The sequence below is a fragment of the Nanorana parkeri genome, unplaced genomic scaffold, assembly GCF_000935625.1.
Source record: "Nanorana parkeri isolate BGI_ZX_2015 unplaced genomic scaffold, ASM93562v1 scaffold165, whole genome shotgun sequence".
NCBI classification, from domain to species: Eukaryota; Metazoa; Chordata; class Amphibia; order Anura; family Dicroglossidae; genus Nanorana; species Nanorana parkeri.
In genome coordinates, this window is record NW_017306433.1 from 22,035 (window position 1) to 48,644 (window position 26,610).

The window sequence follows — 26,610 nt, forward strand, 5'->3', positions numbered from 1 at the left end:
AGAGCTAGAGGAGATGGGAATAGAGACATAGTAAAGCAGCTTATTTTATGAGGAGAGCCTGGACAGGGGTTAGTCCAAGGTGGCCGCCTTAGGTGCTTCAGCAGGAGCAGTGTGCCAAAAGGGGCCTGCAACATATGTACTGAAGTACTCATGGGGAGGGGGGAAGGGTGCACTTTGACCTTTTCACCTTGGGTGCTAAAGGATCTTGTCCCAGGCCCTGGATGAGCCTGTAGAAGGAGGATCAGGGCAACGCATACTTGGATCTGTACACATGGGGCTCATTCACCTCCGATCAACTCTGTACGGCATGCACTCTGTACGGCCTGTATAAGGACCCGATCCCCAAAGAGGACAGGTGCTGCTTGTGATTGTGCTCAGCAGCCTGTTCTCCCATATGGGAAGAGGACATGGCTGCATGCAATTACACACGGTCACATCCATGCAGGTCCGGGTGCCCGAACTTGGGTGCAGACAGTGTGTGACAGCGTGTAATTGTGTCCTCCCATAGGGAACAACAGGCTGCTGAGCACAATTACACGCAGCACATGACCCTTCTGGAAACGGGTCTTTTTACAGATGTGCATGCTGCATGGACGTGTCCGCCTGTCTGAATGAGCCCTAAGGGCTTGTTCACACCGACCCGGACCAAATCTGAAGCAGATCTGCAAACACAGTGATGCGTTTTTGCTGTGTTGCGGCGCATTTTTTTTTAGCTTAAAATGGGCTTTCAGGTGCAGTCCAGTGCGTTTACAAGCGTTTTGATCCGTTGGCATTTCAGACCAAAAATAATAGTGCATGCAGCATATTTTTTCCACGCACTGGACTGCACTAGTGTGAACAGAGCCCAGAAGCACCATAGGAATACATTGGGATGCATTTCAGGTGTGGACAAAAACTCTTCTGTTCCAGACATGGTGTGAACAAGGCCTTAGGGCCCGTGCGCTGCGACAGCTCTGGTATTGTGTTTGTATTGCACACTGCCGGAGCCGTCACTATCTACATTTTTTTTTTAAGCTTGATGTGTAGTGTACAATGTGTTCACTCTTCAGATGCCTGTGCGGCTGTGCGCTGTGATAACATGCAGCATGTGTGCATTTTATCGCCGTGTACCGCCCACCAGTTTGTGATGTGAGCGGGACATATAGAAAGCAATTGATTTCTATGTGTCCTAGTGGTGACCTGCGTTAAATCTGTGGGGTACAGCGCATGTGCGGACGGGCCCTGAAAGTTATTACCTGACCGGCGCGCTGTACGGACACAGGGTCATTTGTTGCCATTGGTATGGAACAGTTTCTCTTGTCAGGGAGCCGTGGACCAGGCAATCAGGTCTGCTTTCCAACCAGCACCTCTCCCCTCTAATGTATAGTAATGGCAGTTTATACATCTCCCCCCACCGCCTGTCTCCGCCATTACCTGTAACTGACAATGGAATGTTCCGATAGACTCAGCTGTGTGCACCGCACTGATAACTGCCGACAGACAAAACAATAAATATTTCCCTAGCGGACATAACGGATATTCCAACACATGGAACCGGAAGATCAGAAATGAATAACGTTTGTAGTAATTAACACTGAGAGACAGCCGATTCTTCAATTCAAAAGAAACAAACACATGTAGAGCGGAGACAATTCAGGAATCACTTTTAGTTCTCGGTTGGCTGCCATTGTTGACTATTCTGCATTCTGTATCTTTTATTTAGATCCTTTTAAAAAAATCTCCAGGAATGAAAAAAGTTAACCCCCCCCCCCCCCCCCACCCCCTGCACTGCAAGGTTTAACTGCTAATTTTTCTCAAGGAGCGATAATAAAGAAGAAATGCACGAACGATCCTCGGTCCTGTGGCAGTGACTGCTCTCTCCCTCTCCACTGCAGCAGTGGTATGTCCCTTGGTGTCTTCACATCTAATACACTGCATTAGACCTGATGACGTTATGGATCCTCAGACTGCCGGAGCACGGGGAAGGAGAGGCTGAGGGGATTGGTCTAGCAGCCAAGCAGGACCGAGGATCAGGTGAGTATATCTTATTTTATTTTTGCTCCCCAGGCAAAACGAGCAGGTAACCCTTGCAGTGCAGAGGTAACCCCACTGCAAAGGTTAACGTCAAACTCCTGGAGTTCCTCTTTGATTAGTAGCAAAAAAAACTGCCTCTTTGCTTGGATGCTGCTGCTAATTATTCATCCCATTTACACACAGAATTCATTTTGTATTTGGCTTTAAAGGAGAAGTATCGGGAGAGTAAAATGTACTCTTCCCAATACCTAGAGGCAGCGTGTGACACTGCAGCTGTCACATGTCGGCTCTATAGATTGAGAGCTGAGTGATCACGGACTGCTGATTGCTCAGCTCATGGTCTTCTCCCTGCAGAAAGTGGTCACCGTCAGTCACCGCTCCCCACAGGGATTTCAGAGAGTCAAAGCCAGCTGTCAATCAGGCAAGAGTATGGATCCCAGCAATATTCTTGGGATCTTTCCTGGCTCTAGTGTGGCTCTGCGCTGTTGGCAAATAGCGGGCAGTATCCACTAGGTGTTGACTTTGGGTCACAGGAGGACATTAGTAAATGTCCTCCTTTGGAACCAAAAGAAGATTATAGCCAAAAAAGGTTTGGATTTAGTTCTCTCATATTTGGCGCTGAATGCATTTGGTGGAACTTGTTACAAATCCAGGCACTCTTTTCTTGGAGACAGGTTCTCTTTACGTTTTGTCAGATTTTTGCAGAAAACATCTACCGGCACCATAAATGTGCGGCTGAAGTCAAAACCTTTTTTTTTTGCTGTTTGTGTCCCCGTTAAGCTGGCCACACACCTTACAATTTATCTGCAGATTTTCTGTGGTCAGATGGAAAAGGTGTAAGAGATTCCTCCATCTACACTTAACTGTGTGGATGGAGTAATCTCCACCTGGGCCAATCTGTTGCACTTTTTCCATCTGACCACAGAAAATCTGCAGATAATTGTAAGGTGTGTGGGCACCTTTAGTGAGATGCAACCCCTCTATTTGTCCTGGGGCATTATCACTGAAAGTGAACAAAATTCCAATTTGTGAGTTGTCACCAGAACAGGAATAGATGGGAAATCTTCCTATGGGGACACTGGTTGTGGTGACCCTGCTGACCACCAGGGATTTCACTCACTTTGGTGGGGATTTCCTCTCACTTGCTGTTGTGGCTCTCGGACAGGAAGCAAAGGGAAATCTCCCCAATGGGACACATGTCAAAAAAAAAAAAAAGCTGACAAAGGTTGTAACACTCCCTTACTCTATCCAAAAGTAAAAAGAGAAGGGTTTGGCTTCAGTTCTACTTTAAATAAACTTAAACTACACTAATGGTAAGGGCTTGTTCACACCAAATGCAGACCAGATCTGCATGAGTTTCTGCACATGCAGTGCAGTGTGTTATACCGTGTTTTTGGCCTCGTTTTTGCGTTTTTAGTTTAAAATGGGCTTTCAGTGCGTTCCAGGGCATTGGCATGCGTTCCAGGGCAGGAAAAATAGGGCTTGCTGCAGTTTGCGGTGTGAACTAGAGCCCAAAATGCCTTTGGAATACATTGGACGCAGTTTGTGATCCGTTCTGTAACTGCTCTGCTCTGCTCCTGGAACGCGCTTGGTGTGAACAAGCCCTAACTAAACATTGGTACCGAACATATTGTCAGATTGTCATGACTATCTACACTTGCATTATCTGACCTTGCAAGCTGATGTGGCTTAATCTGATTAAGTGTCTGGAAGCTAATCTCATGCTTGTGTTAAAACTGAAAGAATTCCCAGGCTTTTTATTAGCATAGTACATATAACTGTTTGGTATACCTGCTAATTATTAGGATTTAAAATATAAGTATAATAGATTCTAATACAGGATTTACATGGCACCAACAGTTTGCACAGTGCTTTACAAAATGAAAGGAGACAGTACAGTTACAATACAATTCAGTACAGGAGGGTTAGGAGGGCCCTGCTCATGAGAGTTTACAATGTAGTAGGTATGAATGCATTCTGTGTATACAGTATGTACAAATAACAGTGTCATTGTGATTTCACCACAGCTGGAGTGCTGAGGTTGCCTACCCCTGCCTTAAGCTGCCCATACACCTGACGATTATCGTACGATAATCTCGGGTGATCCCGCGATCGTACGATAATCGGCAGGTGTATGGGCAGCGTGCGACCGCATATACTGTACGGTCGCACGATTTTTGTCTTACGAGCACACTAGAAAACCCGCCGAAAAATCGGACGATTTTCGGCAGCTTGGTAGCGCGATCGCAAGACGAAAGCCGCGCGGGCCGAGGTGCGCAATCGCACACTGCCCGCTCAACATTGCAATGATTCTGTAAGCCCTCCCCTCAGCGGGGAGGACTTGCGATGATCGCAAATACGATCTGCCTGTCCAAGATGGGCAGGTCGTACGAACTTTTAATCGCCTTACAACCATCGCATAACGAAAGTGGTGCAATGGTTGTAAGGTGTATGGCCACCTTTAGTATGACCTTGCTTCAAGTCAGAGATGCTGAAAGCGAACTGTTCCAATTTTGTGTCTGTTGTACTGTTTGTTACACCATATGCTTTCTTGTTTTTTCTACAATTTCTATACAACATTTTCTGTTGTTTCTGATATTCTTTCTGCAGACAAATGAAAATGAGACCCGGAGAAGTGCTTATAGACTGCTTAGATTCTATTGAAGATACTAAGGGAAACAACGGTGATCGTGGTACATATACTTTATTTGTTATATCATCATTTGTTTTCTCCGCTAACAGTTTTGTATATTTTTATAGTTTAAATGCAAACCCGCTACGGCCATGTTACTCCACCAAGACTGGCTTCACACTGTTACTTTGCAGCAGCGTGCAATAATGCAAGTTTTGTGCATTGGAGCACATCTATGCCATACATTCTTGGCCAACCCACCTTGCCAATGCACGTGCTATGCAGTGAACCACAACAAGCTGCATTGCCAAAAAAGTGCATGCACCTTTTTTTATTTCAATTGTGCTCAGCTGACTAAAGCGCCATCACTGTCATACTGTGACTCTCATAGATAAGAATCATATTTTATAGTTGCTCAGCAATACCATATTTCAGCAGAAAGTGGCTTTGAAGTAAAGCTGGAATTGTAGATCCAAGTCCTTTACTGTTTCACTGGAACTTCTCTACATGTACAGTTCTAGAATAGCACTGCAGAAGGATATTAAAGGAAAGATGTACTGAGAGAAATGCGTAGGCTGCCATTTCTGATCTCTCTCCCCAAAAAAAAGTTGCCTAGCTCCCATGACTTAGTGCGTAAGCCGTTTGGTCAGCACGTTTACAGTTTGGAATTTAGAATTCTCCTAAATGGTTCTGAGCCAGTGATTTCAGTTCTGAAACATGACTGAATACGCATGACAGCCAAGCAGGTGGAATTTTCAGAAGGAGGTCAGCAGTGGCATAATCCCTTTACATCCTTCCTCAGTACTGGTTTCCTGGTATTGGGGCTTAAAGAGACCCTGTCACTCTGCACATTCGGGGACTAATTAAAGCCACCCCCAGACCCACTTTTACTCACCTTTGCTACGCTCCTGTGTCTGAGTCTAAACCATGTGTAAACCCCATATCAGATTGTGTCAAAACTTACAAAGGCCTGAGTGGCATTGGATCACAGAGAACATGAGTAAAAGTGGGTGAGGGACTGAGCTTTTCGAAATTTGGTCAAATATACAGAATGCAAGTCAAGCTAAGGACAGAGCGCATACTTATTGACTCTGAAAAGACTCTAAAGGCTGTGAAACCAGAGGATCAGCATGGCCGCCCAACTATCATTTCCATAAGCATTTCCGTAAGCAGTGGTGGTCTGCATATGGGTGCAATAACAACATTTTACAACAGCCTCTATGCACAGGTAGTGGTAGATAATTAATGGAGAAGCTGTCAGACACTACGGTGCTGCATGTCTTTGTGGGGGAGGGGGGAAGAATACCAACTGGGCAAGGTTTAACCGATTTATCATGTACCTCAAGAGTGGTGGGGCTGGTTTGGCATCTTTGTTGTCAGCTTAAAGAAACCGCATTGAAAGCCTATGCTATAGGGAATACTTAAGTGAACGCTAATTGTCTCGTTGTCATTCTATATTTCTGGCTTCAATTTCACAAACCCAGAACAGGTTTGCAGATCAGTAATTCTGACTTCTCATACAGGTGAAACTCGAATAATTAGAATATCGTGCAAAGTTCATTTATTTCACTAATGCAACTTAAAAGGTGAAACTAATATGAGATAGACTCATTACATGCAAAGTAAGATAGTTCAAGCCGTGATTTGTCATAATTGTGATGATTATGGCTTACAGCTCATGAAAACCCCAAGAACCCCAAATCCACAATTTCAAAAAATGAGAATATTACATGCAATCAATAAAACAAGGATTGTACATAGAACAATATCGGACCTCTGAAAAGGACAAGCATGCATATGTACTCAGTACTTGGTTTGGGCCCCTTTTGCAGCAATTACTGCAATTACTTTTGCACGATATTCTAATTATTCTAGTTTCACCTGTAGGTGTTATGGGCTACATGCTAATTCTGGGTAAGTGACTGTTCACTCACATGTCTGTTCCTCTTCTAGGGAGACTTTTAGTGACTAATCTGCGGATAATTTGGCATTCCATAGCACTGCCTCGAGTCAATCTGGGTGAGTAGCACAGGTTTGTAATGTAAGACTTGTTCACATGTAAAATTACGTCATGCATGTTTTGCCAACTGGAGGTTTTTCTTTTTTCTGATACCTAAGACCATCGCCACCCTATCTTGCTGAATTTTGGCGACCCCCTAAGAAACACATATAAAATATGGTTTTGCCTTAAAAGCTTCTTCTTAAGCCTTTTCGCTGGCACCAACGTATGTCATACGCCGTTGGCGGCAGCAGCATCGGCATGTGCACAAACCCCCGACTGCTATCGCAGCTGGGAGTTTGCAAACATTTTCTCAGCGGCCTGTCTGCTTTCTTGTGAAACCGATTTCAGGCACCATTAACTTCTACGTGTACGGAAATGTGATACACCCCCCTAATGTATCCCGGGCTCACCTGTCTTTCCTGGGTACCCAGGACATCCATGATGGGTGTCAGCAGGGAGATAGTCCCCCACCAGTAAGGGTTAATTGCTCATTTTGGTTAGGGAGATTGGAATAAGTAAATTACCGTATTTGTTATTCACCAAGTGGGTGGTGCTTTTCTTTTCTCTCCAATGCTCCCGGTATGCCAGCAGATCTTACACTGGACAGGAAGTTAAGGAAAGCAGAGTTGAGAGAGTTAGAGCCAACTGTTTGGAAGCATGATGACTGCAAGTTCTTAGACATAAATGTAAACAAAGACTTTGCTGGGCAATGTATATTTGTTTGATCGGGATTCATTGCTGAAAAAAGTTTGAGAGTTTAATACTACTTTAGTGGCTGGTTAGCACATGTACCTTTACTGAGGCCCTAGTTTGAATCCAGATTCAGTCAGGGCACTATCTGTATGGAGTTATCATGTTGTCCCTGCACTTGTGTTGGTTTCCTCCAGATACTTTGGTTCCCCACACTCCAGAGAGGTAGGTGTTGAAATTGGCCCATGTATGTGTGCAATAAATATGGAGAGCTTAGATTGTAAGGGCAGACACTAATGAATAGTATGTAAAGCGCTTAGTAAATTCACTGATCTATAAATACCTGTAATAATAAACCTGTGTGATTAAAAAAAGACTGCAGACACTTCGATCAGACAGAACCTGACTTGCAGTGGTGGAAGCAGATCATCAAGGCACAATGACAGAGCAGTAGTAATCAGCAGTAGGCAAGGTAATGAGTAAACATGGCTACCCTCGTAAACATTTGTTTACAAACTATATATAAAAAGAATAATTTTTAAACATTAACACAGATTATTTAGATTTAGCTTTTTCACATGTATAAAAAAAAGTATAGAAGATTGCAGTTCTCTTATAATTATTTCCTATTACATAATATTTTACAGACCTAATATCACAACTTGTTTCCTACTGTAATTTATCTTTAATATCATTTCCTTCTTTTGTTTTATAGCTGTTGGCTACAATTGTATTATAAATATTACTACAAGGACCGCTAACTCAGTAAGTATCCTTTTAGACCAGTGGTTCTCAACCTGTGTAACCTCAGGACCCAAATTTGTCCTCGGTCATTAAGTCACAACCCCAGTCGCACTGCAATGGAACACACGGCATTGAGGTACCATGCGTTCTGGGGTGGGCAATCGAATTGTGGGTGGGAGGTGTGCATTTTGGGTACCATTCAAATAAATGGCAACCCAACATACCTCACACACCAGAACGCGTAGTAGGTGTGATTGCGTGGTACAGTGCGTTAATCGTGCGGGGCTGCGTGATTGATGCACGGTACTGGTGTGAACGGGCCCTCAAAAACACTGACATACATACACAACCAAAGACACAATCTCACACACTCAGACATTCTAACACACACATGCACACTCCAAAATTTCCACCCGGTCTCCCTACCTTATGAGAACCTCAGCCTGGGGTCCAATGTGGGCTGCTGTGCTGTGATGGCGCTCCATCTATAGAGTATATTCATTGCTTATACAGCTTCCTTGTGTGCCCTGTAGAGGTGCCGGGAGCCAGAATGCGACGTCACTCTGGCCCAGGCACCTATACAGCACACATTAAGGGGGTGTAAGCAATGCACGTACGGCTGGAGCTCCCTCGCGGCCATAGCCCCATCCTATACCACCTCAAGCTGACACTCGCCGCTGAGCAGCATATATATGGCTGCTTGGCACGAGAACTGACAGTGCTGCTCTAGGGGGAGACCGAGGAGCCTCTCACCTAGAAAAGTGGAAGGCATGCAGAGACCCACTGAACAAGGGGTCGCGACCCACTTTTGGGTCACGACCCACCAGTTGAGAACCAAGGCTTTAGATCTATGAAATGTAATATGCTGGTAATATTACTACTATGGGTTACAGACTTAACGAAAAGGGAAAATTGTCAGGGGTTATTCTGCTTGAAATATTTCCTTGGCGATATCAACACCTATTTTTTTGGAGATTTTAAAGAGGCAAACATTGTGTCATTAATTCTTTAGCTTTAACCCAAGTGAAACCTGATGTAATATATAACGTCTTAGATCTGAAGGAGTGCTATAGCCATACTATGTTGTGACCACTCTGGGGCTCGGCTAGCTCTTGTTGGCTACATAGTCATTTAGGGAAGCAGCAATAGCAGTTTAGAAATACATTTGAATGGAATATATGTGCAGCATACAGTATATTTATAGGGATCCTCCATACAATTGCTTTAAAAGCAATTTGCATTCTGTAACACCAGAGGAGCTGCCTTTCGGATGGTATTAGAAAGGCTCCTGAGTGGTTTTATAATGGGGCCACATCACACATTCCTTTTGTGGAATGCATACAGTCCATGACTCTGGGTACTACAAATTTGAACAAGGGAGTTAACTTATAGCACTCTAGAATAGTTAACAAAAATAGTATGAAAAATACAAAATTAGTTTGTTAATGCGCATAATACGATTTTCAAGAATAGATATTGTCAATGAGATAAAAAGATTCTAAGGCAAGGTACAGATCAAGCAATGGCGGACACCTGCCCACCTATAGCCGTTACCATACTATATAGAGAACTACAACTCCCAGCAATACTTTATACAGAAATGCAGAATGGTAACGGCTATCAGGGACTACAACTCCCAGCAATACTCTCTACAGAAATGCAGAATAATTCCACCAGTTATAGAGGACTACAAAAAAAACGTCACAGAACTTAGGCACATACAGAAGATGAAAGCATCACCTCATCTCCTCCTCGTGACGGGAACATCATGTTGCAGGGAGAGGCGGCGGGCTGTGTGATCAGGAAGCTACTCGCTGGGTCCTCCAGGCCAAGGCCCCAGTGCTGCCTCACCGTTTGCTTATAATAGAACAAAAACAATAATAAGCTCACTACTCTGGTGGTACATGGGAATATATTTATAAGACTAACAGGGGGGGCGTGCAGCCTCCATGAACAGGGAGAGGAACCCTGTGGAAAAGAAAACTGTGAAAGGAAGCGCACCTACCCTATTGGATGAGGGTGGTCACAAAGTTCAATAAATGTAGTGGATAATTCACAATAATGGATATCACGGAAAGAAGAAATCACTCACTGTTGGATGATCTATTTGCTGCCAGAGGGTGGCGTTGCACTGCCAGGGCGGAGGGGGGTTAGTGGGTCAAGAGACCAAGAAGTTCAATGGAATGTGGACTCAGTCTAGGGTAAGTGGTATGTGTGGAGAGAAACGACAGAATTCAGCTGGTCAAGCTGAGCCTGCTCGACTCTGTAAGAGAGCGGCTGGGGATGCCGCTGCTGCACTGTCTCTTGAACCGCGGCCCGCTGCGTCTAACTGTCAGTGGCGAACAACGTGACGTCAGAGTTTTCTTCTTTCCATGATATCCATTATTGAATTATCCACCACATTTATTGAACTTTGTGACCACCCTCATCCAATAGGGTAGTAGCGCTTCCTTCACCGTTTGCTTGCAGGCTGCTCTGCCTCACTCTGATCTCACTGCTGTGCAGCTGTTTGGATGTGCGGACGGTCAGCGGCCGCCCCCCCCCCACCACCCCATCCTCCCAGGCTCAGGCCCCGGTGCAGCCGGCGGTAGTTCCGCCCCTGAGATCAAGCATGTATATTCATCACTTAAATATTCATTCTATATTTTCCTATTGCATAATCATTATATAATATTCACAGAAAGAGGTCTATTTATTTAGTAGATTATAGTCACTTCTTCAGGAGAGACGTGAAAGGTGTTGATGGTAATCAGTGATCTTTACGAAGATCTAAGATAGCAAGATTGAATAAACAAGTAAATAAAAAAAATGGCTATAACTAAATAAATAAAATAATACGTGTTCACACAGAAAACACTAGGAATAATATTCTCCTATAATTTTTTTTAGAATCTTACTTTTTGGGGGAGAATTTTATGGGTTTTTTTTCTTTTCTAATAGAAATTGCGGGGTCAAACCGAAGCTCTCTATATATTGACAAAGTGCAACAATACCCGCTTTGAGTTTATCTTTACAAATGTGGTACCAGGAAGTCCTCGGCTTTTCACTTCAGTGATTGCTGTGCACCGGTAAGCTACACATTGTTGTATTTTAGATGCTTTAAAGAGATCCTGTACTGGAAGAAATGTGTAGGCTGCCATTGGTGACCTACATCTAAAAATGCTAGTTGTCTGGTGTCTTCAATACTTTCTTTGTCAGTGACCTTGAACAAGTATGCAACCAGTGCATACTAGAGCCAGGTCAGTGGTTCAGAAAATACCAAATCCATTGGATCAGCATGATAGTGAGTCGACTAGCATTTTCAGAAGTAAAGGTCAGCAGTTGAAGCCTGCCTACATATTATTCTCAGTTATAATCAAAACTTCAACGCTAAAACAATCTAATCCCTACAATCTACTGCCCCAGAAACACCAACCCTGGAATTTATAAAGAGTTGCACAGACACTGTTTAGAAGAATGTCTGCACCACCGTACGACAAATGTTGGTGAATGAGACAAATTCATGTACACGTCAGAAACATGTGCATGAATGTGCATGAATTTATTGCAAAGCCTGCCTTGTGCTCTGGTCTCAATGGCACTGCAGCCAAGCTTTGTTGGTTGCTAGGCTACTGGACCATTATTATACCAGAGGATATAGACAGATGCTTTTGGCTGAAAGCTAAGTTAAGAATTTAATGTATCCATTGTAAACGTTGTAAGAGAACTGTCCGCATGGATCAATTTTTACTTTAATGTGACACTAAACTCAGGAGTTAAATCTTAAAAATGCATTCATGTACCTTTTAACTATTAACAGATATGTATCTTATTTGTGTATCACTCAGCTGTAGATCCTTCAGTCATCTCTGAATTGGTGCTGACACTGTCCTTCCTTCTGGAGGGGGGCTACTTTTGTTCCCCATGGTCCCTCTGTGTGTGTTGTACAGTAGCCACTAGATAGACTATAAGTGTAATAAGTATTATCTAACTAAACGCAAGCTTGTAGTTTATCACAGGATTGAGCTTGGAGTGGTGGCTACTTTACAACATACACAGGGACCATGGGGAACACAAGTAGCCACCCTCCAGAAGGAAGGACAGTGTCAGCACCAATTCAGAGATGATTTGAGGATCTACAGCTGAGGATCTACAAATTTGGTAATAGTTAAGGTACTTAAATGCATTTTTAAGATTTACCTCCTGAGTTTGGTGTCACTTTAACTAAGGACAACCCTAATGAAGAAAACACTTTCATGCTTTATTGTTAACAATTGTTCTTTTGTTTGTTGCAGAGCATATGAAACATCTAAAATGTATAGAGATCTCAAACTAAGAGGTGCTTTGATTCAGAACAAACAGCTCAGACTCCTTCCCAAAGAACAGGTTTATGATAAAATCAATGGAGTGTGGAATCTATCGAGTGACCAGGTGACAACATTTTAACATGGAAGCTTTCATTTTTGTAGCAGTAAGCTAAAAGTGATAGCTGTAGTGTTTTTGAAAACCTATTCATTACAACATAATAAACAGAATATTGATAAAATGAAATGGAGCTCCAATGGCTTTATGACAGTTAGAGGTTTATTTGTGAACAATTTGCAGAGCCATTTGTCCTGCAATGTACTTATTTCATATGTTTCTCAACTCCATCTAGTGGCCATAATGCAGTATTTTTGTGATATTACACTCAACCAGCAAAGAAAATATGGTCATAACCAGGGCTTGAAAAATTTTAGGGTGTCCAGTCAGTCAAAAATTTCACCAGTCAGCATGACCGCACTATAGCCTTGAAATTTATGTTAAAAAAATTTAGGGATAGATAGAGCTTTATTTTGGAGATATAATCACCACTGGGGGGGAAGGGCGTTATTTTATACTATATAATGTAAAAAAGTACCGTACATTTCCAAAAAAAACACGTTTTCTGTACGTTATGTTAAAAAAGCATGTATTCTTACCCATATTTTTAGTAAAATAAAAAAGACGGGGTCACGTCAGGTAAATAGACACCAAACACGTCAAGCCTTACAATTGCGCGCAGCCGAAAAATCGCAAAGAACGACCACACCGAAAATTGGCCATAGGCACCGCTTTAAACATTTTTACTGCTCACTTGTGATAGCATGGAGCCGACTTCCCGGCGAATCAGGAAGCCGGGCAGCGTGTAATGACGTGCTGCCCGGCTTCCTGATTGGTCAGGAAGCTGGCCAATCAGAAAGCAGGGCGTCGCGTCATTACACGGCGCCCGGCTTCCTGATTGGCTGGCCAGACGCCTCCGGCTGCATTCTGGCTGGAGAGGCCCTGGCGGTTACAGGCTGGACATACCAAGGTAAGAGGGGACAGACTTTCTTGTTAATCGGGAAGCTGGGTGGCGACTCTTTACACGCTGCCCGGCTTCCCGGTTAACCAGGAAGCCAGGTGGCGAGTCATTACAGGCCGTCTGGCTTCCTGAATGGGACTTCCGTTACTCGGTAATTGGTATCGGCGAGTACAGAAAAAAAATGATCGGTACTCGTACTTGGTACCAAAATACCGGTGCATTCCTAATGGAGAGTAAGAATCCCACTCTGTAGCATGCTGGCAGTATCTTTCCAAAGAAAACAACTTTATACACAACTGACATAAATGCCTAAATCAGGTCAAACATTTAACATATGCGTATATATATTTAATGCACTTACACACACACGCACACGTTGAATACAAAATACTAACTGAAAGCATCAAAATAGCTTCCTGTAAGCACCAGTGACGTCACTAAGCTCATGAGATAAACTTCCAGCAGAGTGCAGGGCACATTCTCATGTGATTTAGGATGCTTAACTTTTCCAGGATCCGTGATCTCACCCTCGTCTAGGCAAATGCAGCAGTCAGAGTATAAGGTGGCCATTTTTTACATTCTTCTTCCATTGTTTCACCCATTTCATGTTTTTAGATGGTGTTCTTGTTTTGGTGCAGGGGGCTGCATAATAAGTGGACCTTGTTTTTTCATGAAAGGTTGCTGTGTATTTAGCTATTTGCCTGAATTGAATGGTAACATAAGGCCTATTTTATACACTCATTGCTGCTTCTTATTTAACTTCACATGATTTACAAGATTCAACTTTACATGCATTTTTCATTCTCCAAAGGGTAACCTTGGCACTTTCTTCATAACCAATGTCAGAATTGTGTGGCATGCCAACATGAATGACAGCTTTAATGTCAGCATTCCTTACCTACAAATTGTAAGTTTTTTTAGATTTTGTTATTTTATTTTGATGGTGCACATAAAACTAGCACATGCTGAAAAACATGTAGCTCATGTGCATTGCAGATTTGTATTTACTAATGGGTAAGGTACTTCACTATGCACTTTGCATAATTGTCACCATTTCATTAGGTAAGTTAGTAACAGCATTTGGTATGTTTTAGTAAAGCGCAGAAATTGCCCAGTTTTCAACCTGTTGGGGTTCTATAAACTACCCCAACCTGCCTTTAGAGCCTTTGTTGGTTGGCTTTGGGCTTGTGTCAATGGTATCAGTTTGCCATCAGTCTGAACGCTTCTGAGATCATTCAAAATTCATTCACAGGTGTATTTGACCTGCAGTTGACCTCCTTCAGAGCTACATGTGACCTGCTTCAAGCGGGTTTTGCATTCCAGTAGACTTGCATGGGAATGCCAAACCAGCTTGAAGCAAACAAATCCATCAATACAGGAACTTAGAAACTTACTCTGCATTGTCACTTGATGACTGAAAGACTCCAAGCAGCAGAAAAATTACCCTTGCAGTGGTGCTCTACCACACTGCAAGGGTTAAGTGTGTTAAAGGAGACTATGGGGTAAGTGTTTTTCCCCATAGTTCTCCTAAGGGTCACTGGAGGACATATACTAACCTCGTTCTGTGACCCAAAGCTCAGTATATCGCGAGCTACAGCTTGCGGTATACTGAGACCGCCGCAGCGAGATAGAGATCCACCCAGCTGCTTGTTTGACAGCTTGCTCTGCCTATCTAGAGGCAGAGCCAGCTGTACCCGCCCCCTCCCCCGTCTGTTCCGCCAGTCATCGCTGGAAGAGCGGGGAGGGGGGGAATCTCTGCAGGGAGCCGTGAGTGACAGTCACGGCTCTCTGCAGGGACATGATCGAGAAGTGAGCGAGCGACAGTATGTGTTCGCTCACTTCCCGATCTATTGAGCCGACGTGTGACAGTTTCATTGTCACTTGTCGGCTCAAACTATGAGGTTGAGTGAAGATCATTCAGCTCATAGTTCTCCTTTAAGTCTAAAGATGGAGGAATAAGCTGTAATTCCATGTGTGTGTGTTTTTTGAAATATGCTTTTAAAAGTAATGATTATCCCGTACTATGAAAATAAAATTCAAACTATGCATAATTTGATCACAAATTACGCTCACCACCTGATACAATTTAAGAGCAGGACATTTTGTGACACATCTTATCGATTGATATTTCACTCTATCTAACCATAACTTCTTATTCATGATGAGTGTGGACACTTTTATCTATTATTTCACTAGGGGAGAAACAGCAGTGAGGTGACAATGTCCATAGAGCTCTGTGATCTCTATGCATGTATATACATCTTTTTCAGTAAAAACACAAACTGTCTGTTTGATAGCTGAGGACTTGTACCTGATTTGTAGTAAAACATCAAGAACACATAACTGATTCTATGATTTTATGGTTTCCTTTCTCCAAATAGCGGTCCATTAAGATCCGAGACTCCAAGTTCGGTTTAGCACTGGTTATTGAAAGCTCCCAACAGGTAATAAACGCATATTAAAATGTAAACATATGTGGTTTGAACAGTAAGACAACTTGCCGTGCTCTTGAATTTTCATACTATTTTATATCCTCATGTTGTGTGTTTTTTATATTTCATGTTATTTGTCTTCTCTTGGAAATCAGAGCGGTGGATATGTACTTGGCTTTAAGATTGATCCAGTGGAGAAACTCCAGGATTCGGTAAAAGAGATCAATTCTCTGCACAGAGTCTACTCTGCAAGTCCTATATTCGGTGTTGACTATGAAATGGAAGAAAAGGTAATTTTTCTAAAGCTATGGCAAGTCCTTTGAATTTTTTTTTATAAGTGTGTAGTACAATGAGGTTTAGATGTCACTGCCACAGCTGTTAAAGTTCTGGTGTGAGACAGATGAACCAAAAATGTAATAACAGCTAGTGACCGCTCTGTAATGTTCCTTGGGACTGGAGTTGGCTTCCCTGCAGCAGGCAGTTCTTTGTGGTAGCCATAGAGTGTTCCTGTATGTTTCATGAATGAAAGTACCAGATTTTATTCAGGGATCGAGTGTCGGGAACATTAAAGGTTTAGGGATTGGAGTTCAACTCCATTTGTCAGATATGCATGCTTTAAAGCTGAACTACAGCCTTCCTTTTGGTCTTACACAGTTGTACAGGCTTCTCTCTTCTACCAAAAATGCTAACTCTGATTGCACTGCACACTGTGAGCTTCCCGCACTAGAAGCTGCAGCCAGTCAGATAAAGCTAATTTCATTTTCTGGCTGGAGGACGTCCCAGCATCATCTAGCTCTTCTCTGTCCAGCCTTACTGTCCCTAGCCTGCCCCTTTCCTTCATTGAATTTGAGCTCTTTCAGGCATGGACGCTCAGCATCATGTGTGGATGCTAGCTAGGGTGTTTTGCATGCAAATGCAGCCTACCTAAGAACGCCCAGTCCTCCAGGCTGACATAAACCCATCAAGGCATTTTGACATTTAAACAACTTGTCCCAAGAGCCAGCCCACTGCTTGGATCAGGGCTGACGGCTGTTGAGGAATACAGAGGATGTCTTCATAAAGCTATGTACAGCACCCTGCAGGTCCCTCCCACCAGCCTGCATTGCATCGAGAAGCTCCGAGACATAAGTCATTAAATCAGAAAGGGTTGATTTAAAAATTAAAATAGCATGTTGATTGGGGGAGCCGGGGGGGATATAAGCAGGTTAAACTTTAGCTGTAAGCTGTATGCTGTCAGGGACTATGCTTAATTATACGGGACTAAGCATGCTTTTCAAAACTTATATTTTACATTGATGCTACACTTGAATTGACTCTTGTCACCAACACAAAACTACTAATAAAAGGAGCCCATAACAAAAAAGTAAATACTTTGGTGTCCCATTGCCCAGGCCCCACAGTGCCACTATAATGAAAAGAAATTGCCAGCTAAAGACTTCAGAATCCGATACTCCCAAGAGTGTCCTTTTCTTGGTCCCCTGATGCTCCCTCTGATTCCTCCTGCCAAGCCCGGTGTGACTGCAGCACACAGTAATGACATCAGTGTAAAGAATTCACAATTCCTGAAGTGTCGGATACTACAGAGTCTTTGGGTGGCAGTTACAGTTCATTATAGCAGCGGAAGAGGTATTTAATATCTATTTTTGCAAGGGACCCTTTTACTGGCAGTAACCTTAAAGAAGAACTCTGGACATATGAAATCCTTGTAGTGGGGCTACTCCTGCACTGCAAGGGTTAAGTGCTTGTTTTGCCTAGGGAGCTAAAATAACAAAGATTTACTCACCCGAATATCTGTCCATGAAGCCTCACTCCCCCTTTCCAGCGGTCTAAGAACCCGTGAGTCATCAAGTCCAATGCAGTGTATTGCACGTGATCAAAAAAAGAGACATTACATCGCCAGAGGGGAGGGAGAGCGCGGCTGCAAAGACCAGCGTAGCAGCCAGGCAGGCTTGAGGTTCGGGTGAGTATAACTTTGTTATTTTAACTCCCTAGACAAAACAAGCACCTAACCCTTGCAGTGCTGGGGTAACCCCACTGCAAGGGTTAAGAGTTCATGTGTTCAGAGTTCTTCTTTAAGTTGTGTTCCTGATGTCACAGTATTGTCCTCTAAGTTTCCGAGATGGCTTATGTGTATTCTGCAAGTGGAGCGCATTGCTGTACAATGAATCATTTTAAAGGTCTTTTGACGAATATATATATATATAGATGCTTGGAAAGGATTAGCTGTGTCATAAGTAACATGACTGTGTGTACTGCTACCAGTTACTCACGGATTAGTGTCACCAATGTTTGTTCCAGGACAACTATGTTTGCTTAAAGAAGAACTGTGAGGTCAGTAAAAATCACTCAGTCTCATAGTTCGAGCAGACGTGTGACATGAAACTGCCACAAGTCGGCTCAATAGATCGGGAATTGAGCAACCACATACCGGCGCTCGCTCACTTCTCGATCATCTCCCTGCAGTGAGCAGTGACTGTCACGGTGCCCCGCAGGGATTCCCCCCTCTCCGATCTTCCAGCACTGACTGGCGGAACGGACGGGGCGGGCACAGCTGCCTCTGCCTCTAGATAGGCAGAGCTAGCTGTCACTCACGCTGCTGGGTGGATCTCTACAGTAATGTCGGGATCCGTCCCAGCTGCGGCGGTCTCAGTATACCGCAAGCTGTAGCTCGCTATATACTGAGCTTTGGGTCACAGGAGAATATGTCCTCCCGTGGCCCTTAAGAGAACTTTGGGGAAAAACACTTACCACATAATTCTCCTTTTAAAGCGTCAGCCAACCCAAAAATGATATTTCAGTCATGGACAGTGTGTGGTGTGCTAAGTCATCCTCCAGTGTGGTACGTCTGTTGGATACTCCAGGTCCACATTATGGTGATCTAAAGTCAGGCACACGGTCGCAGACCGCGTACCTGACTTGTGGGAGAAGCTCCACGGTCTGCATCTTTGTCGGATGCAGAGCAGCTCCTGTCAGCTCTGGCTTCCTTCGGCCGGAGCTCTGACAGTTCTGAGCGAGACAAGCAAACATTTCTGAAAAATGTTGCCTTGATATACAAGCGATGTCTTGCAATACGAGCAAAATTTTGTAGAAAAGCACCACCCGAATAAGGCTGTAGCAGTGCGAGCGATGAGTCTGTTTTTAACGATAATGCAATGTCACATTTCCACGAAATCCTCAAAAGAAGGCAACAGCAAGTGTGATTGAATAGATTCCTTGTTAAGGTTTTACAAAATGAAAAAGATTCCATTGAGTCAAGAGATAGTAATTCCGTTAGTGAGAGTGAAAGTCGTCCTACACAATAATCCTCCTCTCTATGGTCTTCCTCACACCGGCCACGAAGGTACCGGTAATTGGTTTGTTTTTCTTTATATTTTGTACAGTATTCTATTACAGTACAGTATTGTAATCATTTTATATGAATATTTTTGGGTTGTGGAACAAATCATCTGAGTTTCCATTATTTCCTATGGGGAAATTTTCTTTGATATACAAGCGATTTGGATTACAAGCATGCTTCCGGAACGAATTATGCTCGTAAACCAAAGTATTACTGTATTTACCGACTGGTGAATATTACATAAACAGAATGTTATATCAAGAATCAGATTCTGGTATTTATAATATGATACCATTTTAATGCTTTTCAGCCACAAGCTCTGGAGGAACTGACTGTAGAACAAGTTCAGGATGATGTGGAAATCGAAGCCGATGAACACACAGATGCATTTGTGGTAAGGCGACAATTCCACTGAAAATAAAAACCTTGTATTCTGTGTGTCGTGTGATGAAGTGATATAATCCGGATGCAATGGTCTGTAAAGCCGCGGATAACAGTTCTTCTGTGTTTTGTAAAAAAAATTCTGGACACTTACTTTCTTACTTTTAAGCCCCCATTCACAAGTGTGAATGTTTTCAAGCAATTTTTTTGGTTCTTGCTTGTTTTTCATCAATGGAGAGCTGGTTACTCGGAGGAGGGTTTGGTTATTAGGTGTGTAATCGCACAAAAAACACGTGTCCATGCTTTTTTCAGGGTTTTTTTTTAGGTGCTTCCATTGGAGTTTACAGGGCTGAAAAATGTTTTTATACTTTTTCACACGACAGAACGCTTAGGTGTAAAGGGAGACCATTGAAAATAATGAGACTCCGATGTGAATTGGGGGGGAAACATATTAACAATACAAGTAAATAGCTGGCACCTTGTGGAGCTAATCCCTATTCCCTTGGAATTCAACAAAGAGATGAGGGAACCACAGTTGGCTGCAGGGTGGAATGTCAGGGTGGAACATTGACGGTAGAAGTAGAGATGAGTCTATAGCTTGTGCCTGAGTTGTTTTTTTTTGAGAAGAGGAAGAACAGAAGGATAACCCAATCAGGGTGCTGCTGCTCCTTTTTTGACCATTTACAAGCTGGGGCCATTGCTAGTACAGGCGTTATTTCCTATCAGCATTGCAGCCTGCAGGGAGGTCTCACTGAGTGCAGGAACTGGTAATGTACATAATACAAATTGCTTAGACAGTTCACATATATTTATTTTAAATATATATAATTTTGCCTGAAGTCCAGCTTTAGGAAAGAGTGTTGCGGGCAGCAATGCATTTTGTGCTATCAAGTTTTTGTGTGATGATGTAGGGAAGCTAGCACTATCTGTTCTGTGGTATACAGGTTATGTGTAGCCTAAACCTTTTTTGTTTTTAGGGTTGTGTAGAGTGGGAATGGGTTGAAAACCCATGGGATTTTTTTTTTTTTGCTGTCTGTCCCCAACTGGGAGAATTACCTTCACATAAAAGAACATGTGAGGGGAATTCCACTCAGACAGTTGTCATCGAAAAAGGTGTCCCCATTGGTAAATATGTCCTCACCTCTTGTTATGGTGACGACTGTAACATTTTGGGTTTCCTATCACTTTGTCTCCGTGACAATGGTGACCAGAAAATATACAGAGGGTAAATCTATCTAGCCGAAACCGAGACAGCAATAAAAACAGGGATACAAAGGGATCAAGATTCAAAACTTGCCGCACTCCACAGGATCTTGTCCGGAAAGTAAAAGTCTTTATTTAAGGAGCAATAAACACACTATCCATATCTCCTCCATCCTCAACCTCTAACGCATTTTACTATTAGGCTTACTCATAGAGGCTCAATCATCATCTCTGATTGAGCCTAATTGGGAAATGCGTTAGAGGCTGAGGATGGAGGGGATATGGACAGTGTGTTTATTGCTCCTTAAATAAAGACTTTTACTTTCCGGAAAAGATCATTGGAGTGCGGCATGATTTGAATCTTGATTTGTTGGAGGTGGAGACTCACTGGTTGCCTGCACCTGAGACGCGGATGCAGTTGTAAGCCGGCATGGGAATGTGAGCGTTGTTTTGCGCTGTTTGGGTTCTAATCCTTCCCAGTTTAAAAAAAATAAGAAAAACATTGTCTATAAATACAGTTTAATGATCCCCATTCTGTCACCTTAGCTGTTTTCTGCTTTATTCTGATCACTCAGAGAAGCTTCAAATGATACGGTTATATAAAAACCTAATATAGAAGAGGCTTATTGTATTAGTTTAATGTGTGGATACAAATGTACTTTAACTTGTTCATAAGAAGTATTTTGTGTTTTACTCTGTATTTCCTCTGCTCTTTACAGGCATACTTTGCTGATGGGAACAAGGTAGGTTTGTGCTCATTTTCTGCCTCATTATTCCCATAGTAGTCTGACAAACTGACTCTTTTTCTTTGTTTCTCTGCACTGCACTGTAAATTATCAGCAACAAGATCGTGAACCGATGTTCTCTGAAGAGCTTGGCCTTGCTGTTGAAAAACTAAAGGATGGCTTCACTCTCCAAGGACTATGGGATGTCATGGGATGACACCCCTTTACAAAGAGCTGCCCAGTTTTCAAGGGAGTGGTCAAAGAAGAAGGCATAGTACTTCAGGGTAATAGTCCAGAGGGAGAAGTTGTGCATTTTAGAAACATTTTCTAGTTTCAGTTATGGCCACAAGCATTCCAGGGTCCATATAGAACTGTCTAGCACTACAGTGGTCACCCCCCCTCTGTTTATAGGTGACAGAATATCATTAAATCGGCTCAGTACTTACTGTTTATATTAATAAAGTTGTGACTGGATGGTGTTCCAGGCACCCAGCATGTCCATCGTATTTTCTAGAAACTTCCAGAAAACTCCATAAGCCTCAAAACCTGAGGTGCTGCAATATGCAATGCTGACATTCACTAGAAAGTTGATAATTAGCCACACCCTTTAGCCTAATCATTGGCTGATCAATTTCATTAGTGGTCTCACTGACCAATTGTGAGGTTGATATATGCATCTTAGAGCTTTAGGGCTACAGGTACTTTAAAGGAGAACTATGAGGCGAGTTATGTACACTCATCCTCATAGTTAGAGCCATTATGTGAGACTGAAACTGTCACACGTCAACTCTAAAGATCGGGAAGTGAGCAAACGCATACCGTCGCTCGCTCACTTCCCGATCATCTCCCTGCAGAGAGCAGTGACTGTCAGTCACCGCACCCCGCAGGGATTCCCCGCCTCCCTTCTCTGATCCTCCAGCGCTGAACAGTCTGGAGGAACAGATGGGGGAGAAGGCGGGCACAGCTGGCTCTGCCTCGGATAGGCAGAGCCACCTGTCAATCAGCCAGCTGGGTGGATCTCGATAGTATTGTCGGGATCTGTCCTGGCTGCGGCGCTCTTAGTATATACGGAGTAATAGCTCACTATATACTGAGCTTTGGGTCACGGGAGGAAGCTGGTATATGTCCTCCCGTGACCCTGAAGAGAACTATGGGATAAAAAGTTTACCCCATAGTTCTATTTTAATAAATAATAATATACATATTAAAGGTCAGACTATCCCGCTATTCAAGGGGAATGCTGGTCGGCAGAATCACTTACAGTATATCCTTCAGGGACATCAATAGCAGATTTTAGAGTCCCTAGTTTGCCCACCTTGTCATGGAGTCTCGCTTCTCCTGCTATATTTACTGTACTGTAAATTTTGGGATACTTTGAATGGTTGATAAATGTGGTTGGAGTTGGGAATTGAGGTGTAGAGATCCTAAGGAACATAAAAAGCTGCAAGTCAGTATCTACCCAAAACTGTATTTTGGGTTAAAAGATCCTAAAATTAGAGAATATTTTTTTTAAATATTTATAAAAACCTAATGAGGGCATTTTATATAGGGAAGAAAAAAGTTAGGCCGTATTATGTATTGTATTTATGTAAGGAAATTGATACCATTTTTTGCTAATTAGTATGTTGCTGGTGTGATGTGAATGTTTGTGTTTGTTATCTTTGCCTGTAATAAAAGAAAAAAAACTGTATATCTTTATTCATTATTTTATTGGTGCTATGTCACATATTCATCCTTATTCATGTGAGCCACAAGTGCGTCCAGCTGAAGAAAGTTGTACAAGTAAAAATATTTTTAGGGCAAGTGTTATTTAATCTTCAGCCTTGCATGAAAGTGTCTTTTTCATTCTAGCACACTGCGCTGTACTCAGAGAGCCTGTTTATTGGTGTGCCCAATAGTGCACATTAACATCCCTTGTAAGATAGGTCATTCATTTTGAATGGGCTGCCAATGTACCACAATGCAGCTTTTTAACGATCCTGCACATCTTTGTAATGCAGAGCACCAGGACACATGGTATGTGCATTGGGGTGTGCTGCAGTCCGGGGCTTTGCCAGCTACTATACTTGTGTATTGGGTGCTAATGTAAATGAATAGCACTGTACAAAATGCCATGGCTTAACATGTATGTTATCATGCTTTACTGTAACAAACAGCCTAAGTATAAGGGAAGGCCGTGCTAGCTGTTGAAGTAAACCTTTCCCAAGATGTTAATCTGAAGCTGCTACTTGGCTGGTATGCTAATCCTCTGACTTCAATACAGTACTGAAGCAATAGGCTTGGCATGACAGCCAGCCAGCTAGCATTTGCAGAATGGAATTTCAGCCTTCATGTTTCTCTGAAAAATATTCCTTTTATTTTGTAAATTAATTATGTAGTAGAAGAAATGCCGCCTTTGTTCAGTGGTCCATCAAAATAAAAGCTGGTGTTGTACTGTAAAATAACAACGGATGTCAAAAACAGAAAAGACCAAACGCAGCCGGGCTATGGACATGAAATATTGACATATTCTTAACAAGCAGTAAATGATCTTCAAAGCTCACTGACCTTTTGTACTGCTGCAGGCACCGTGGAGCAATTCATCCTTAGCAAGTACTCAGCAGAGGCCTTTTAACTTTTAGTGGCTCAGCGCCCCCCCCCCCACCCCCCCCTATTTCCAGCTGTGATTTGGCCTTGCCTGCCAGTCTCCTAATGTAATCCCAGGAACAGGAGGGAGAACAGGATGCCGAGACTGGACTTGAATGGCCTAAGTGCTTCTCTCCACTTTCAGCATTCATTTCTTCACAGTGGCTGCAGCTACATATGTCAATGAGTTCTTATTTTAAAGCTCATTTACTGCAATGTCAATTATATGTCAATAATTGTTCATAGCCCGGTGACTGGTTCACTTTAAAAAAAGAACTCCAGTGGGAAATGTTAACCCACACTGCAAGGGTTAACTGCTCACTTTTAGACCAGTCCCTAGAGCCTTCTCTCCACCTCCTCTGCAGTGGTCTAAAGGTGCCCATACACTGCACGATTCTCATACGAGAATCATGTGAAATCCCGCGATCGTACGAGAATCGTGCAGTGTATGGAAGGCGTGCGACCGTTTCTAATGTACGGTCGCACGACTTTTGTATTTCGAGCATGTTGGAAAACCAGCCGAGAATCGTACAATTTTCGGCTGGTGTTTAACATGATCGAGAGATCACTGCCGAACGGGCCGGTGGGGGGCAGGCTTGCGATGATCGCAAGTACAATCTGCCTGTCCAAGATGGGCAGATTGTATGTTTTTTTAAGTACTGTTACAACCCTCGCAAGACAAAAGGGTTGTAGAGTGTATGGGCACCTTAAAGAATCCTTCACACTGTATACAAGTTCCATCTGTGCAGCGGAGGAGGAGACCCACTTCAGTAAATGGAGAAGCAGGGAGGTTTTTAGCACCTAGACACAAACGAGCAGTTAACCCTTGCAGCGTGGGAGTAGCCCCACTGCAAGGGTGGATAAAACTTTTCCCTGGAGATCTTTAAAATGTCAAGCTGCACTCCAGATTCACACCCTTGTGTTACGTAAACATGCGGGCAAAGTTGTGCAATGCAGAGTGACCCAGTGCTTTGGGGCTCCATTGTTTCTGTGGTACAGCATTGGACAAGGCACCCATCTCACCACGAAGCACAGCAAGAAAGGGTCAGGTGCACCTCCTTAACCCCTGATAATACAGCGCACAGTCTGAATAGGCCATAACTGAATGATCTCAATATACTATACCTGCTATAAGTGCTTATAAAACATGAATGGTGTAATGTGTGCCATGTGAGAGATGATCTCGGACCCGTCTGAATCATATTACAAATTGTAACGTGGGGAGACTGAAGTCATGTGTATTGTTATAGACACCGTAACACAGCGGCTTGTCTTTTACATCACAGCTACCCAAACACATGGTGAGCTAAACCTGGACTCCGAGTCAACTGAGATCGGCATTCAGCTGTTTTAGCAGCTGTGTGTTTAGTGTAACCAGGGTATGACGGCCCCGGACTAGAATGGTCTAGAAAAGGGGAGCGGTCAGTCAGGGAAAATTATTTGTATTTAAAGAAGAACTCCATGTTTTTAAAAAATGATCCCTTGCAGTGGGGCTACCTCTGCACTGTGAGGGTTAAGTGCTTGTTGTGGTCTAGAGGCAGAAAATAAAGAATACCCAATCCTCGGTCCTGCGGCAGTGACGGCTCACCTCACGGGTCCTTAGACCCCTGGAGCCCCGGGGCTAAGTGGCTGCTGGGCCCAGTCTAGCAGCCAGATGGGACTGAGGATTAGTTGGGTATTTCTTCGTTATTTTCACAAAACGAGCACTTAAGCCTTGCATGGCGGAGGTAGCTCCACTGCAAGGGGTAATTTGTAACATTCCCAGAGAATATTTTTGTGGTATACAGAAGAATCTTAACCTCTCGCCTGCCCTAAATGGGGTATTAATGGGATATTTTTCTATGACTTGTTTGTAACAAGAACCTACATGCACGGCTTTTCCCTGAGTTTGCTGCGATCAGCACTATTCAGTACTATGCACAACTGGCAGGTATAGTCCGTTTTGGGTGATTCCGACAGAATACATTGGGGCTCCTGTGTGTACAGATTACACACAGCAAACGGTAAGAGGAAAGGGCTTTTTGATCCAACATTTAGCTATTAATGCACAGAAAAAAATGCATGCAGTATGCCTAGTGAACTGATACAAATCACTGCTAAACACAATGAGGGGAATTTATCAAAACTGGAGCAGACAGAATCTGGAGCAGTTGTCCATGCCAACCAATCAGCTTCTCTCTTTCATTTTCAAATCTTAACTGAACAAACTGAAGAGAGAAGCTGATTGGTTGCCATGGGCAACTGCTCCAGATTGTGTCTGCTCCAGTTTTGATAAATCCCCCTACTATTATATGTTTTTGTTTATATTTTATATCTTTGTTCTTAGGTTCAGATATGTTTTACCAGAATGTATTTGAGTGCAGAAATATACAGGTGACCATATTTTGGCATATAGCTGTCAGTTGTCGTATGAACAGCTTTGACTATACATACTAATTGATATCTATGCACATAGATTGAGGGTTTAGTAAAAATGCATTTTAATGCCTCCGTGTTACTGGTCATTCCGACAGGGCCTATGTAA

At 43.0% G+C, this 26,610-nt stretch overlaps 1 protein-coding gene across 1 annotated transcript in view; it reads left to right on the forward strand.

Annotated features, from left to right (window-relative positions):
* BBS5 (Bardet-Biedl syndrome 5) overlaps nt 1-21,723 on the forward strand; it is a 22,269-nt gene extending 546 nt beyond the window's left edge. Inside the window, exons 2-12 of the mRNA XM_018554580.1 lie at nt 4,624-4,706; nt 6,599-6,664; nt 8,053-8,102; nt 11,022-11,149; nt 12,356-12,491; nt 14,195-14,290; nt 15,765-15,827; nt 15,971-16,105; nt 19,463-19,546; nt 21,456-21,479; nt 21,577-21,723. Of these exons, the coding sequence (XP_018410082.1) occupies nt 4,624-4,706; nt 6,599-6,664; nt 8,053-8,102; nt 11,022-11,149; nt 12,356-12,491; nt 14,195-14,290; nt 15,765-15,827; nt 15,971-16,105; nt 19,463-19,546; nt 21,456-21,479; nt 21,577-21,678 (967 nt within the window). The 3' untranslated portion in view covers nt 21,679-21,723. The remainder of the gene's footprint in view (nt 1-4,623; nt 4,707-6,598; nt 6,665-8,052; nt 8,103-11,021; nt 11,150-12,355; nt 12,492-14,194; nt 14,291-15,764; nt 15,828-15,970; nt 16,106-19,462; nt 19,547-21,455; nt 21,480-21,576) is intronic.
* The last annotated feature ends 4,887 nt before the right edge of the window (nt 21,724-26,610 follow it).